This window comes from Podarcis filfolensis (assembly GCF_964270895.1).
Source record: "Podarcis filfolensis genome assembly, chromosome: 2".
NCBI lineage: Eukaryota > Metazoa > Chordata > Lepidosauria > Squamata > Lacertidae > Podarcis > Podarcis filfolensis.
The window spans coordinates 16,410,086-16,426,554 of NC_139605.1; the positions used below are offsets into that span (position 1 = coordinate 16,410,086).

The window sequence follows — 16,469 nt, forward strand, 5'->3', positions numbered from 1 at the left end:
ATTGTGTTTCTAAAGGAACTTTTGTTATTGCCAAATGCCAATGTGTTTGCATTATTAAGTTTGTTATGAATAACAAAATCATTTTAAGTTAGAGCTTAATAATTATTTCACTATTAATATACATAATTGTATTTCATTATTAATATATTTCTCAACTGTATTTCAGTTCAACAATTATGTGCAAATTTTTTAAGATACCGATTAGGTCCATAAATTACCATACAGCCTATATTCAACACAAAAAACAGCGACAATTTGTGGTTGACAAAGGACAGCTGGACATATAAAGGGCCCCATGACCTCCAGTAGCTTAGGGCCTCATCAAACCTCAATCCGGCCCTGCCCCCACTACTTTATGCAAGGAGTTCAAGAAACCAAGAGCTCTTTGGAGAAGGCCTCACCCCTTCCTTCTTCCTGCCAGGACCCCCCTGCCTTTGTTTTCCTCCCCATCTTTTCCTCTTTCTCCCTCTGCCATCCAGCAATCCATGTCCCCATCTCCTCTACAAAACGGAAGACTTGGATGTTTTTGGTGTTTCTTACTTTGTTGGAAGCCGCACAATAGGGGGGGGTATAAGCAGCATTTATTATTATTATTATTATTATTATTATTATTATTATTAATTATTATTACTATTATTACTATGGCGAGGCTGGTCTGCAATGCCCAACCCTCTCCCCTTTCCCGCCTCCTTCCCTGCAACTCCCTTTGCACCAGATCCAAGCAGGAGGAAGCTTCTCTCTTTCCACAGCGGAAACCCCTCCCCCCCTCCACCTTCAAGGCCCCATTAAGAGAAACAGCTCCCTTTCCTCCCTTCTCTTCTTCTCCCCGTCCCGGGGCTTCTCATCCTGGACCCCCACCCCTTGCCAAGCCCCTTCCCTCCTTCCCCGCCGCTGGCTTTGCACTCACCCGAAATCCTGAGGGCGGCGGCAGATGCAGCGACCCTGGGCAGCGGGGGCGGGAATGCGAGCCCCGGCCTGGGAGGCAGGATATTTCCGGCGGCGGGATAATTGCAGTACCCAGCCAATGGGGAGAGGAGGGAGGGAACCTGGGCTTAGAGTATAGGGAACAGATGCTCGTTGCCTTAAAGATTAAAGCCAGAGAGTGCAAGCTGCTAGAGGGGAGAGTGCTGATGCTCCATACTGACTTGGGAAAGGGGGCTCGGCTTAAGCAGAACAGCTGACCCGCCCCCTCTGCCGTCATGCACTGCCTTTGTCCTGCAAGGAATCGGGTGAGTGCAAAGCGCCACGGGGTGTAGCAAGCTTTTGGGGGGGGGGCGTTGTGCAAAGTAATACCCATAATTGGGGTTGGGGGTGGAGAGAGAGCAGGCAAGGAAGCACAAAGGGTCACATGCTATAGAAATGAGTGTCTAATGTGTTTTAAAATGCCCTTAAGCAGTTTTTTTCTCCCCCTTTTTTGCTGTGTTGGGGGGGTGGGTATCTGGTTGGGGATTAATTTGAGTATAACTGTTTTGTTTTTTGTTGTTTTATTGGTTGTTGTATAGTTTGTGTTTTATTTTTAAGGGGCAGGATCAGGGCTGCATGGGAGTGGGCCATGGGCCTTGATTTATTTAAGAAACATCCTACTTTTCTGCTGCCATATCCTTCCTTTCTTCCATCATGAAACTCATTGTGGTATACATGTGGCCTCCTATCAAGACCCAGGACTGCTTAGCCTGTTGTTGTTGTTTAGTCGTGTCCGACTCTTCGTGACCCCATGGACCAGAGCACGCCAGGCACTCCTGTCTTCCACTGCCTCCCACAGTTTGGTCAGACTCATGCTTGTAGCTTCGAGAACACTGTCCAGCCATCTCGTCCTCTGTCGTCCCCTTCTCCTTGTGCCCTCCATCTTTCCCAACATTAGGGTCTTTTCCAGGGAGTCTTCTCTTCTCATGAGGTGGCCAAAGTATTGGAGCCTCAGTTTCACGATCTGTCCTTCCAGTGAGCACTCAGGGCTAATTTCCTTAAGAATGGATGCGTTTGATCTTAGCCTAGGCAACAATATATCCTACAAGCTGGTGTCATTCAATCTTTGGTCCCTTGATGTTGTTGGACTACAACTCCCATCATTCCCGGTGCTCTTAGCCAACACCGACCCAACTCTGATGAACTCGGTCTTAGGCCGGAGCCTGCAAGTAAGTGTGGGAACCTCTGGCCCTCCAGATGTTGCTGAATTACATCCCCCATCAGGCTCAGCAATCCTCATAGATGGCTATGGATGAAGGAAGGGGGATGCTGGCATTGAGAAGTTGAAGGCAAGGTACTCTCCCTGTCTCCAGTGATAAGCACCAGAGCAGCCTGTCCATTAAAAGCTGGAAGAAAATGCTGAGGCACTGAGTGCTTCTGGTCCAAAACATTACCCTTTTCCAGCACACTCCATTGCTATCCTTCCCTGCCCAGTTTTTCACTCCTGCTGTCCACCAGCGCCCCACCCCCAGTTTTCTGTACCCACTGAGCATGTCCAGTTCTCATTGTGTGGCTTTGGCTATCTTTTCCCCCCACCTAAAAAATTATTGGACATACATAACCAATGGAGCTGCCTCAAGGTTACTGGTACCTCCCTCTCTTCCTTGGAAGAAGGGCTCCATTTTGGCCACATAAAGGCTGGCAGCTAGGAAATTGAATTGGCTATTTGTATACGGGATTTCCTCAGACAGGGTGGGGTCACAAAGAGAGGGTGGCTCTCGCCTTCATGTCCTGATTGTGAGTTCTGCAGAAATGCCTGGATGGCCGCTGTCGGAGCCAGAGAACTGATGGATGTCAGGCCGACCCTGCATTCTTATCCCTTGCCCCATGCTCTCCCCACAGTGATGGGAGGTGGGCCAGGAAATAAACATTTTTATACATAAGAAAAGCAAATCATGGACTGAGAACATTAAGTTTTGTAAAGTTAAATATTTTATATTATTTTCTTTTTTTCCTACCTGTTAAGAGATTGTACATAATGTTTGTACAGACATGCCATTTTTTTAATCAATAAAGAATATTAATTTTTTAAAAAGGTTGCAATTAACTTAATCTTCATTAGATCTGCGTTTAGCACAAGCATGTGTCACTTCCACTGCACCTCTTCCAAATCAGAGTAGCAAGCACATGTATCCTGTAGACGCGGTTGGCTCTTCCTTTTCAACTTCGCTAAGACTCTCTTCCCCCCCCCAACGAAACAACAGCCTCCTTTTATTCACCCCAACCATCCCTCCACCATTGCTCTCACGGCACATGTGAGATACACGTGCTTCGCTCTAAGGCCTTGTGGCGATCACACAGGGCCCCCGGACGTTTGACGGTCTATTGACCCTGTGCCACCACTGTGATTACTTTCTTTGCTGCCACCACCCCGCTTCTCACGGGGACACACGGAGTCCAGACAGTTGTTAACATTAACAAATAATCAAGTTTATTTTTAAATGCAGGAATAAGCGTATGGCTTAAGTTTATTTTTTTCTTGTCAGTTTCTTAATCTTAGTTCCTAACAACTCCAAACTGATTATTCCAACTATCTATCTGACTCAACCTAATAATTCTTCTCACTCTCTCACAATACAACTCAACCAACCACTGCCTATTCCTCCCTCTTCCTTCTCCAATTCCCAAACCTCAACTGACTTTCAAAACCTCCCACTCTAACTTTTACTCCCCACTTGCATTCTCACTGGCCAATCACATCACACCCATTTTAACCCTTTCCTTATGACCCACCCTAGGAGGCAAACGCCACAGGCCTCCTGAATCATCTTGCACTCCAAGACAAAGATATGCACTCCAGTTAAAAGCACGCTCGCTAATTACAGGCGCGCACTCAGGAGAAACAAGAACTAGCCTTGCAAGGAAAAAGAAGCATCCCATCTACAGTGGTACCTCAGGTTAAGTACTTAATTCATTCCAGAGGTCCGTTCTTAAACTGAAACTGTTCTTAACCTGAAACACCACTTTAGTTAATGGGTCTCCCACTGCTGCTGCGCCGCCTGTTCTCATCCTGAAGTAAAGTTCTTAACCCAAGGTACTATTTCTGGGTTAGCGGAATCTGTAACCTGAGGCGTATGTAACCTGAAGCGTATATAACCCGAGGTACTTCTCTTCTTTTCCGCTCGCCCCCACCCAAGGGCCAGGCCCATGCTTTCTCCCCTAAACCAAAACCTAACCAGGGACCCAGCTGAGGAGAGCTGCACTGAGGCGCATTCGTAGAAGCCTCCTCTGAATCTTCCCAGGAGCAGGAGGACTGTATAGATTTGGACCAGTGGTTTGCAGAGGAACATAGTTCAGAAGGCAGAAGCTGGGAAATACTGGATGGGGAACAGCTTGCAGAAGAACATCCACTAGCATTTCTTTTTAAATGCTGATAATGCTTTTATTGTCGCTTTATTATTATTATTTCTGTACCCCCTTGCTAACCAAGTATTTTTATACATATGAACAGCAAATCTTGGATTGAGAAGATAATGGTTTGTAAAGTAAAAAAATGGCTTTTTAAAAAAAAATTGTTTGTTTGTCTCTCTTCTGAAATTTAATTTTAATGTAAAGTGTGTCAATATATTTGGGTTTGTTTATAAAGCAGAAGTGACCAGCTGCTCCTGGAAGCTAAAAATGAGCTCTGAATCATCAAAAGTTTTGCCTATAATTATTCATAATGAAAAGTTGTAAGAAACATGAGATTTTCCACCCCTGAGCTTTTGAACTACAACTCCCATCAACCTTGGCCGTACGGGCTGAGGCTTATAAGAGCTGTTGCCCAACATGTGAGCAACCCCATGTTGGATATCCCTGCTCTATACATTTATTTATTTTTTGTTTGTTTAATTTCTATACCCTTTATATTTTTAAAAAATAACTTCAAAGCGGGTTAAAGCAAATATCAATAAAACATAAATAAAACAATTTAATAAAAGTGAAATACGGTGGAACCTCTGCAAGTGGAGTTGGTGGAATGTCAGGCACGGTAGTGGTCCGAGTCTGTGGTAAGTCTGGCAGACCCTCTGAAGCGGCTTGGTTCGGCTCCACGCCGGCAGTTTGCGAGAGAGGTGTAGGTGGAGCCTCACCATCTGTGTCTGTTCCAGAGCCACGAGCGCAGTTGGGGGCACCACAGTAGTGTCCATGTCCCCAACCCTGCGCCTAAGCTGGTCTATGTGCCGGCGCCACAAGCGTCCGTCTTCGAGTGCCACCTGGTACGAGCGAGGTCCAGTGACTCCCACTACTGTTGCTGGCACCCAAGGAATGTCCCCCACAAAGTTCCAGGCAAAGACCTGGTTTCTGGGAACAAATGACTGTGGAGCGTTGGCACAGCCTGGGGGTTTGGGCACAGCAAAGTCTGGGTGCAGCCGGTCGAGCGGGGACCTGAGGCGGCGGCCCATAAGCAGTTCAGCAGGACTCCGCCCTGCGGCCACATGAGGGGTGATGTGTTGTACGAACAAGTATTCGGCAACCCGCTCGTGCCAGTCTCCCCGGTCCAGGCGCGCCAGTGCCTCTTTTGCCGAGCGCACCATTCTCTCTGCTTGCCCGTTGCTGGATGGATGAAATGGTGCCGTTAGGGCATGGCGGATGCCCAGTCCCAAAAGATACTGCTCAAAAGCGCTCGACGTGAACTGTGGTCCGTTGTCAGAGACAAGGTCATCAGGACACCCATGCATCGCAAAGAGGCCTCGCAGCACCCGGATGACGGCCTCGGTAGTGGTGGAGGGCATCAGGGCCACCTCCAGCCATTTGGAATAGGCGTCCACCACTACCATAAAAGTCCGGCCGTGAAAGGGGCCGGCCAGATCGATGTGCACCCTCGACCAGGGTGTCTTGGGCATCTCCCAGGTGTGTCCCTTAGCTGCCGGTGGGGCAGGCCTCGATTCTTGGCACGCTTGACAGGCGGAAACCCAGGCAGTGATGGCATCGTCCATGGTAGGCCACCAGACGTAACATCGAGCCAACTCCTTCATTTTGACGATTCCCGGGTGGCCAACGTGCAGAGCTTCCAGGACACGTTGACGGAGTCTTTGGGGAATCACGACGCGGTCTCCCCACAGCAGACAGCCGTGATGAGCCGAGAGTTCATGTAGTCTGGTTGCGAACGGCTGGAACTCCAATGCAAAAGGCCCATGTGGCCACCCCCTCCACACCCAGTTGAGCACATGGCTGATGGTGCGATCCTGGGCAGATGCGGACGCCACAGTGGCAGCCGATACAGGCACTGCCGGAAGATCCTCAATCAGGAGGAGCGATGAAGCTGGAGCCGGGTCTTCCACAAACGCTGGAAGAGGGCAACGGCTGAGGGCGTCGGCATGGCCCATCGATTTCCCCGGGCAATGGACGAGCTGGTAGTGGTAGGCAGCCAGGAAAACAGTCCATTGCAGCATGCGCGGCGAGAGAACCGGTGGAGTTGGTCGATCACCGGTGAGGAGGCCCAGGAGCGGCTTGTGGTCGGTGATGAGGTCGAAAGTCCTACCGTAGAGGTATTCATGGAACCTCTTCACTCCAGCCACAAGTGCCAGTGCCTCCTTGTCGAGCTGGCTGTAATTCTGTTCCGTTGGAGATAGCGTCCTGGAAAAGTAGGCAAGCAGTGCTTCTCTTGTCTGGAAAACGGTGACTAAGGACAGTGCCAATGCCAAAAGGTGAGGCGTCGCAGGCAAGGACCAGCGGCCTGACTTCACTGTACTGTACCAGCACACTGTCCAATGAAAGGAGAGCCTTGACCGCGTTGAAGGCGGCTGTCTCCCGATGACCCCAGGACCAAGGTGTCTTTGTGCTGAGGAGTCGGTGAAGAGGCTCAGCCACCGTGGCTTTGTGGGGCAGGAACATGTTATAAAAGTTCAGCAGTCCCAGGAACACCTGCAACTCCATCTTGTTCTTTGGGATGGGGGCCTGCTGGATAGCGCGGATCTTGGATGTGGTCGGGTGAAGGCCAGAGGCGTCAATATGATAGCCCAGGAACTCCACCTGTGGAACGGCGATCTGGCACTTCTCCCTCTTTACCTTGAGCCCGGCCTCCTGGAACCTGGTCAGCACGGCACGGAGGCACTCGGAACAGCTGCTGGTTTGATTCTGTGAACACCAAGACGTCATCAAAATACGGTACCACGCCCAGAAGCCCTTGCAGGAGACGCTCCATAAGGCTTTGGAAGATGCCAGGAGCCACACTCACCCCGAACTGCAAACGGCGGCAACGGAATGCCCCTTGGTGGGTGACAATCGTCTGGGCTTCAGCAGTGGCATCATTGACGGGCAGTTGTTGATAGGCTTGGGCAAGGTCCAGCTTAGCAAAGACCTTACCCTCACCCAAGGAATGCAGCAGGTTTTGAACAACAGCGTGCTGCTGAAGTGCCTTGCTGATCGTGCACTTGCAGTCAGCGCAGATTCTCACCGACCCGTCTGGCTTGACAGGCATGACGATGGGGGTTTCCCACTTGGCGTGGTCAACCGGCTCCAAAACTCCTTGGGCGATCAGCTTGTCCAGTTGTTTGTCCACCTTAGCCTTGAGAGCAAAGGGAACCCAGCGTTGCTTTAGCTTGATGGGGGCGACTTGTGGATCAAGGCTAAAGGAGATGGGCGTAACTGTATATTGCCCCAAAGTGCCGTCAAAAACCTCGGCAAAGTCTTTGACCAGACCCTCAGTCTCTGCGTTAGAGATGCAGCTGATGCCGGTGACTTCCAGGCCGAGGGCATCAAACCAGTCTAGCCCTAGGAGGCTTGGCAGCTGACCTTCGACCACCACCAGTCAGAGCAGGCCCGAAAAGTCCTTGAAGGCGATCCAGAACCGGCCAACGCCTACCACGGGAATGTCGTTTCCCTGGTAGTCTCTCAGGTGTACATGGTGAGAGTCGAGTTGCCTTTTGGACACTCTGGGTACCAGTCTTTTGATGGTGCTCCAAGACACGATAGACAGGGCAGACCTGGTGTCGATCTCCATGTCACGTGGAGCTCCTTCAATGAGCACCGTGACGTTCAGCTTGCGTCGCGTAGGCGAGTCGGTTTGGCCAGTCGTGGTTCCAGACGGGCAGCGGCAGTTGGTGAGAGTGAAACAGCTTTCCTTGGCAGATTGGAGTGAAGACTTGGACTTGCGAGTCGGTGAAGGGGGGGTGTCAGATGGAGCCGATCGGCAGACCTTAGCAATGTGGCCCCTTCTGGAACACGTCCGACAGATGGCGTCTCTGAATCGACACTTGGCACGGGAATGGTTGCCTCCGCAGCCGGCATATTCCGGTTGGCCCTTGGACTTCTGTTGGAACTTCCTGCGCTCCCGCTTTGTCTGGTGCATGTCATCGTCTTCACTGGAGGATGCCTCATCACTGCTGGCCTCTTCATGATGCACTGGAACTGGCTTCCTAGCAAGACGTGGGCTGCTGGCCTTGCGGATCTCCTGGGTAGAGCGTTCAGCAGCTTCCGAGGCCACAGCCTCCTCAATGGCTTTCTGCAGCGTGAGGTCTGGCTTGGCGAGGAGACGCCATTGCAGATGGATGTCCCGGACCCCGCAGATGATTCGATCCATCAGGGCATCGTCTAAGTCTCAGAACTTGCAATGCATTGCAGCCTGTCAGAGGGCAGTGGTGTAGTTGTTGATTGACTCCCCCTCTGCCTGGTTCCGGTGGTAGAACGCATGGCAGGCAGCAATCCTGGACGGCTTTGGTGCGTAGTGGTTTTGGAGCTTCTCTTGAATCGTGTCCCATGGTGTTGCCTGGACTGCTTCAGGCTCAACCAATGCTCGGGCCGTCTCGAACACCTCAGGCCCACAGAGGCTGAGGAATAGGCCCCGCTTCCGTTCCTTTGATACTGCTGTCAGCTCGTTGGCTTGGAGGTAGCAGTCGAACTGAGCGAGGTAGGAGTCCCATGATTCAGAGGTTGGCAGAAACGGCGGTAGAGGCACAAATGAAGCCATGATTCCGATGCCGGCGTGAAGGGCGATGGATGGAACACCGTGCTCTAGCCAGAACAGTCAGCTCTGAATTGGTTCTGTTCAGTGATTTCGCTCAGTGATTCAGCTCAGTTCAGAGGATGGTCGCATCTGGCTGTGCTCTGATGTCCATCGATCCCATCCTCGTCGCCACTGTTAGGTTGTGGGCGAACATATCAGACGACACAGCGATTCTTCCAAAGCAGCTCTTTATTTGTAAGCTGGAACAGAACTGAACTGAGCTCAGTCAGCCTGCTTATATAGAGCTCCAGAACAATCGTAACTGTTGCAACTTTCTAAAACGATCCAATCACTGAACGTCACTTTCGATCCTTCATTTGCATACAAACTATCCAATCACTGAACGTCACTTTCGATCCTTCATTTGCATAACTATCTACAGTATCCCCCTGTTGGCCCAGGGTGAGAACTTCAGGACATAACATTTTTATCCCAACTTACTACTGTATATATGTTCAAAGCAACATATCAGAAATCTAAAATATTATCTAAAAAGATTTCAAAATAAAACATTGCAAAGGAGGTCAACTACAGAATACAAATTTAACGTAGTAGGGCTGGGTGAGTCTGGGCCCCACTGAAGTGAAGAACATGAGGCAGGGAGTTGATAATGCAGGTGAGCTGTACACAGGTGAGCTGCATGCAAGCTGCCGGCCAGCCCTGTGGAGCCTCCTTTTATTGAGACAAATATGCAAACCCAAGCAGATACATTTTGGGCTGTGACCTTTGCACATCTTCCGGTCCCGAGATCGTGGGGTGGTACAAAGTTATTTTGGCACCTATTTCCACAGCGTCATTTTCCCCTTGCAGTGTATGACGAAGGAAACAAAAGGTCTCAGAGACAAAGGTTACAGACAGGACACCGCAGAGTACTGAGACCGCAAAAGGTTAGACAGAGGGAACGATGTTCAGACAGCTGTGGCTTGTCTGGGGGGGGCGGGTGCCCCACACCCCAACGTCACGCGTGCAGGCAGACTGTGGCTGCCTGCTGGTGGGGAGTGTGCTCCCTCCGGACCCCACTGCCCTCTCCGCGATCATCCCTACACCCCACCTCCTAGGCCAGGTGGGAAAGGCCTTGCAGGGAGTGGTGGACATTACACCTCACAGCCGGGCGATGTTCCTCCGGCCTCATGAGGATCCTCTCTAATGGGACCCAAGTGTGTTTAAGGTTGCAATTAACTTAATCTTCCCTAGATCTGCTTTTAGCAGAAGCATTTGCCACTACCACTACCCATCTTCAAATTCAGAGTAGCAACCACATGTATCCTATAGGCACACTTGGCTCTTTTTGGTCAGCATCGCTAAGGCTCTCCTCCCCCACCCCCTCTCATGAAACAACAGCCTCCTTTTAAGCACCCCGACAGTTATTTACCATCCCCCCACCATTGCTCTCACAGCACATGTGTGATACACACGCTTCGCCCTAATGCCTCCTGAAGCAGCTTAGGCTATGAGACAAAGGGACGCACTCCTGCTAAATGCACGCTCGCTGATTACAGGCGTGTACTTGGGAGAAACAAGAACTAGCCTTGCGTGGAAAAAGAAGCAGCCCCTCTACTTCTCTTCCCTTCTCCCCTCGCCCCCACCCAAGGGCCAGGCCCATGCTTGCTCCCCTAAACCAAAACCTAACTAGGGACCCAGCTGAGGAGAGCTGCACTGAGGCGCATTCGTGGGAGCCTCCCCCTGAATCTTCCCAGGAGCAGGAGGACTGTATAGATTTGAAACAGTGGTTTGCAGAGGAACATAGTTCAGAAGGCAGAAGCTGGGAAATACTGGATGGGGAACACCTTGCAGAAGAAACATTGAGAGAGAGAGTTAACAGATTCACTGTGTCTGGAAAGCATCCCTCCGCTTTCCCCAAGTTCAAGGAGAGTTGCGAAAGTGGCAGGACAGAAAGCACAGAGTGTATGAGCTGAGGTTACGATACACAGAAGTGACGGGGGTGACTAGGGATGAAAGGGGGTGGACCTCTTCATTGGGAGCACCGCCATTCCTAGAAGACAGGTTTTTGTTCTCTCGCTAAGATCATTAAAGTTTCTAACTGGTAAGAAGACTCCTTTTCCTTTGTTCTGCTTATCTACGGCCAAGGGGGAAGGAAGCCAATTCCCTGAAGCCTGACAGATGCTGATCCACAAGACAAGGGCAGCCCATCATTTTAGCAGTGATGGGTGGAGTCAAAACTCAACAGATTCATCACACACCTTGAGCATTCCATATTCACACTTTCCCCATTTATCTAGCAACAACTTGCAACTTCTTTTCTACATCAAGTATATGTGACCTTCATTACTTTAATACATATATATGTGTATACAAATTTAAATACAAAAACCAGAACATCACACGGGTTCCATGTATTTAAAATTGATTTCTGCCTTTATGAGTTTCTTGATGTGAATTAAATAGTGAAACTTGAGTTGAACGCTGCATACATTTATATGGCTTTTCACCTGTGTGAATTCGCTCATGAATATTAAGGTCTCCACTACAACTGAAGCTCTTTCCACACTCCATACATTTAAATGGCTTCTCTCCCATGTGAGTTTGTTGGTGTTTTCTGAGGGATCCAATCTCACTGAAGCCCTTTCCACATTCAATACATTCAAATGGTTTCTCCCCTGTGTGAGTTCGTTGATGTCTTCTAAGTTTTCCACTTTGACTGAAGCTCTTTCCACATTCAATGCATTTAAATGGTTTCTCCCCTGTGTGAGTTCGTTGATGTATTCTAAGGATTCCACTATGAATGAAGCTCTTTCCACATTCAATGCATTTAAACGGTTTCTCCCCTGCGTGAGTTCGTTGATGTATTCTAAGGACTCCACTACGACTGAAGCTCTTTCCACATTCAATGCATTTAAATGGTTTCTCCCCCGTGTGAGTTTGTTGATGTGTTCTGAGGGCTCCACTATGACTGAAGCTCTTTCCACATTCAATGCATTTAAATGGTTTCTCCCCTGCGTGAGTTCGTTGATGTATTCTAAGGGCTCCATTTTGACTGAAGCTCTTTCCACATTCAATGCATTTATATGGTTTCTCCCCAGTGTGAGTTCGTTGATGTATTCTAAGGGCTCCACTACGATTGAAGCTCTTTCCACATTCAATGCATTTAATTGGTTTTTCCCCAGTGTGAGTACGTTGATGTATTCTAAGGTCTCCACTACGACTGAAGATTTTTCCACATTCAATGCATTTAAATGGTTTCTCCCCCGTGTGAGTTCGTTGATGTGTTCTGAGGGCTCCACTATGACTGAAGATTTTTCCACATTCAATGCATTTAAATGGTTTTTCCCCAGTGTGAGTACGTTGATGTATTCTAATGTCTCCACTACGACTGAAGCTCTTTCCACATTCAGTGCATTGAAATGGCTTCTCCCCCGTGTGAGTTCGTTGATGTGTTCTAAGATTGCCACTATGGCTGAAGCTCTTTCCACATTCAATGCATTTAAATGGTTTCTCCCCCGTGTGAGTTCGTTGATGTGTTCTAAGATTGCCACTATGACTGAAGCTCTTTCCACATTCAATGCATTTAAATGGATTCTCTCCTGTGTGAGTTTGTTGGTGTATCCTCAGTCTTCCAAAGTGACTAAAGCACATTCCACATTCCCTGCATTTAAACTCTTTCTTTGTTCTTCCTAATGATTTCACAGATGGCTCCGTAGAATTCTGACCATCGTCTTCCTCACCTGTTTGGGAGTGGGGGCGGGGGAGAGAGAATCCCGTTAGACTTCTATGAAAGACAAGAAAGGAACATGGGTCAATTCCCATGTGCACCTTCTCTTATTTTAACGCCCTCTCCATTCTCAACTGTCCTCTCCATGTTCCTAATTTTTAGGAATGCAGATGAGATAATGGCAAGAGAAACCCATGATCATTCCATTCACACTTAAGAGAGCACCATCATTTTATAATAGAGATCTACGGTGGAACTGGCTTATAAGAAACACCTGTCTTTTTCTTTTTCAAGTGAGGAAAGGAATCACAGGCTCCAATAGCAGTCTCCCCTATGAGTAAGCAGTAAAACTGAACTGTTCTTATGTAACATGTAAGTGTAAAAATATTACAACATATCAGAACCTAAACAGAGCCTGCTGGATTGGGTAAAGGCCCACCTAGTCCAGCATCCTGTTTTCACAGTGGCCAAGCAAAAGCCTGTAGGAAACCAGCAAGCAAGATTTCAGCCCAAGAGCCCTCTGCTCTCCTGTGCTTTCCAGAAACTAGTATTAAGAAGCACTATTGCCTAGGACCACGAGGGCAGAGCACAGACACCAGCCTAATCCCTTTTTTTCAAGATATCCCACTTGCTGGCAGTCACTGTTTCCAGTAGGATAGAAGTCCATAGATTGACTATGCTTCTGTTTATTCATCTTTTGGAGTCCTTAAAGGCTCATAAATGTATTATGGCTTAAGCTTTTGTGGGCTGCAGTCTGACAAAAGGGACTCTTGATTAGGAAAGCTGGTGCCACTTGGTCTTCATATGCCGAATACTATGTGTAGAGCCTCCAGCCACATGAACTGTGTTTCATGATAACAGGTCCTTTGTCCCAAAAGCCCACGAAACTGTGAAGGTGCATGCATCTACTGTATTTTTCTGCTGGTGGAATGTATCACTCTGACCCAGTCTTTAAAAAAATAAAAGTAATATAAACTATTTAAATATATGAAGTATACATAATGACGGGGAAGCATTACCATAGCCCCCTTCACCCATTTTTCTGGATTGGTGTGCAACATCATTATCGTCACTTAATCCTGCACTGGAAATAACACCAGAGATTTAAAAGCATAAAGAAAATCTGCCCCCACTACGTTATGAAAGGGATTCCAAAAACAAAGAGCTGCTTTAGAGAAGGCCTCACCCCTTCCTTCCTTCCTTCCTTCTTCCTGCCTGGCCCTTCCTGCCTTTGGTCTCCTCTCCTTTTCCTCTTTCTCCCTCCACCACCCAGCCATCCATGTCCCCATCTCCTCTCCCCTGGAACTCACCAGATTTCTCCGAGGGTCCTGGGAGGGGATGCTCAGAGGTTGCAGGGAGGGATGCGGGAGACAGCTTGAGCAGGTCAGCTGTCCATCTTCCTCCGTCCATCCTGACCAGGTTTGCAGGTTCAACTTCTTGAGGAGCAAAGAAGCCAAGGCAAGTTGTAGCTTCCTGGGAGGAAGGAAGAAGTCAAGGGAGTCTCAGAGACCCTGAAGGGATTCTGCCCAAGACATTCTGCTGCCCCTGTAGAAGCCCCTATTGGCCACCCGCTTCCCAAGAGCCTCCACCCATTTTCAAACACCTTTGGCAATTCCTTCCGTCTGCCTGTCCCTTCTCCCTTCCTAAGGCTGGCATGGTATGGGCAGTAGTGGTCTTGTGGCAGTTGCCCAAAGGGCCACAATAAATGTAATAATGTGTATCTCTGTAAATCCTCGAGTGTGCTTCTAATACAGAAGTTATCGTAGTCTGTGCTTTATTAAACTGATTATTTTGCAAGTTGCTGCCTCCTAATTAGGGCAGAAATACAGCTAATAGGAGAATCACAAAGATACAGCTGAAAGCTAGAACATGAGTTGCTATATGATGCAAAAGGCTTCATATAACACAGGTTCCCAACATGCACACCAACACAACGTAACAGAACGTGGTAGGCATCAGAACGTATTCAGCAGAAATTGCAAGTGCTTGTTGCGCATGTGTATTATAATAAAATGAGGTAATGATGAATATCAGGAACGTGCAACTGCAAAGGGACTTTTTTAAGGAGGCGGGGAACGCAAGAAAAATTTAGATTCTTTTGGCAACAATAAACATTAAAACAAGGAACTGCTGAGCAAAAACAAACAGGAGCGTGTGCAGAAGTTCTTGCGGAAAGGGGGCGGGGCCTTCAACGGTCTCACAATCGACCCAAAACAACACAGAGGTCTACCTGTCAATTGCGGTCCAGCGCTTGGACATCTCTGGTGTATATGATTGGTTGAAACCAAAATGCTTTGTTTGAAATTATATAAATACCACTGCCTGGACCACATATGTGGTGGAGGTGTGAGGAAATTAAGAAATTTTGGATAGTAGTACACGAAGAACTAAAGAAGATGTTGAAAATATCAATAACAAAGAAACCAGAGACATATCTCCTTGGATTGATAGATGATGAGATACCACGGGGGGGGGGGAGAGAATTTTTCTATATGCAAGTCCAGCTGCAAGAATAGTGATTGCTGCTAGGTGGAAGTCAAAAACTATACCCACAAAGGAGGAATGGATTTGTAAACTAAATGAATATTTAATTCTGGCAAAATTAACTGCTATAATAAGAAATCAGTCGAATCAAAAATTTAAAAAGGAGTGGAAATGTTTTGATGAATATATGGCAAAATATTGCTCGAAAAAAGATATGCTAATATGCCTAGATTAAAATGTGAAGTACTGGATGGAAGAATAATTAGTAAGGAAAGACAATAAGAATATGTAGATGATTTGATAATCTGACACATCAGGATCTGTACCAAGTAATATTTAATGACCATGACCTTCATGGACCACTGCCTTGTCCTGGCAAAGGGGCTTGAATAACTCAGAGACGCTATGAGCTATGCCGTGCAGGGCCACCCAAGACAGACAGGTCAAAGTGGAGAGTTTTGACTAAACGTGATCCACCTGGAGCAGGAACCAGCAAGCCACGCCAGTATCCCTGCCGAGAAAACTCCATGGTCGTATAAAAATTATGACGCTGGAAGATGAACCCCTCAGGTAGGAAGGCATCCAACATGCTACTAAGGAAGAGCGGAGGGCAAGTACAAGTAGATCCAGAGCTGATGAAGCAGCTGGGCCAAAGCCGAAAGGTCACTCACTTGCGGATGTGCCTGGAAGTGAAAGGAAAGTCCAGTGCTGCAAAGAAAAATATTGCATAGGAACCTGGAATGTAAGATCCATGAACCATGGGAAGCTGGATGTAGTCAAAAATGAGATGGCAAGAATAAGTATTGACATCCTGGGCATCAGTGAACTAAAATGGACGGGAATGGGTGAATTCAGTTTGGATGATCATCATATCTACTACTGTGGACAAGATTCCCATAGAAGAAATGGAGTGGCCCTCTTAGTCAACAAAAGAGTGGCAAAAGCTGTACTGGGATGCAATCTCAAAAATGATAGAATGATCTCTTTCAATATAATTTTTATTAACAAACCAATCAAATCACATTAATTTCAAATTACATAGTCAAATTTTTAAATTTTTGTTGGGGGTACCCATGCTTCGAGCTCAGAAAGGGATCCAAACATCTCTCTTGCTGCTGCTTTAATGATCACAGTTCTGTCCAAATGGTATTCACAGTTCTCAGTTCTATTCCATCTTCTCTTTATTATTTTCCTCATCTTCTTATTGTTGTCATATATTCCTTTCTTTGTGACCTCTGATAGTCTCCACAAGCGGGTTGAAAACAAACGTTGTTATATCCTGTGTGGATTTTTCCATTCCTCCAAGGGCCATATTCAAAACAGACAGACGCCATTTCCACACTTCCGTACAAAACATTCTTAAAGTACAGGGAACCAGGCAGAGGGCCTTCTCGGTAGTGGTGCCCGCCCTGTAGAACGTCCTCCCAC

General features: G+C 47.8%; 2 protein-coding genes and 1 long non-coding RNA gene across 7 annotated transcripts in view; all 3 read right to left on the reverse strand.

Moving 5' to 3' along the window:
* Nucleotides 1–3,827, reverse strand: part of LOC310757391 — a 57,306-nt gene extending 53,479 nt beyond the window's left edge. Inside the window, exons 1-2 of the long non-coding RNA XR_014545144.1 lie at nucleotides 3,711–3,827; nucleotides 2,922–3,237 (exon numbers count right to left, since the gene is read on the reverse strand). This is a non-coding gene — a long non-coding RNA (uncharacterized lncRNA). The remainder of the gene's footprint in view (nucleotides 1–2,921; nucleotides 3,238–3,710) is intronic.
* The window catches only part of LOC310757106 (uncharacterized protein), a 47,331-nt gene extending 33,813 nt beyond the window's left edge, over nucleotides 1–13,518 (reverse strand). The window contains exon 1 of the mRNA XM_083602271.1: nucleotides 12,659–13,518. The gene's annotated coding sequence lies outside the window, so the exon portion shown is untranslated. The remainder of the gene's footprint in view (nucleotides 1–12,658) is intronic.
* Nucleotides 1–16,469, reverse strand: part of LOC310756461 (uncharacterized protein) — a 148,891-nt gene that overhangs the window by 123,317 nt on the left and 9,105 nt on the right. For all 5 annotated transcript variants that reach the window (XR_014544890.1, XR_014544891.1, XR_014544892.1 and 2 more), the window contains exon 2: nucleotides 13,868–14,030. Coding sequence is in view for 2 of the 5 variants with exons in the window: in XM_083600589.1 (XP_083456715.1) it covers nucleotides 13,868–14,030 (163 nt within the window). In the remaining 3 variants the exon portion in view is untranslated. The remainder of the gene's footprint in view (nucleotides 1–13,867; nucleotides 14,031–16,469) is intronic.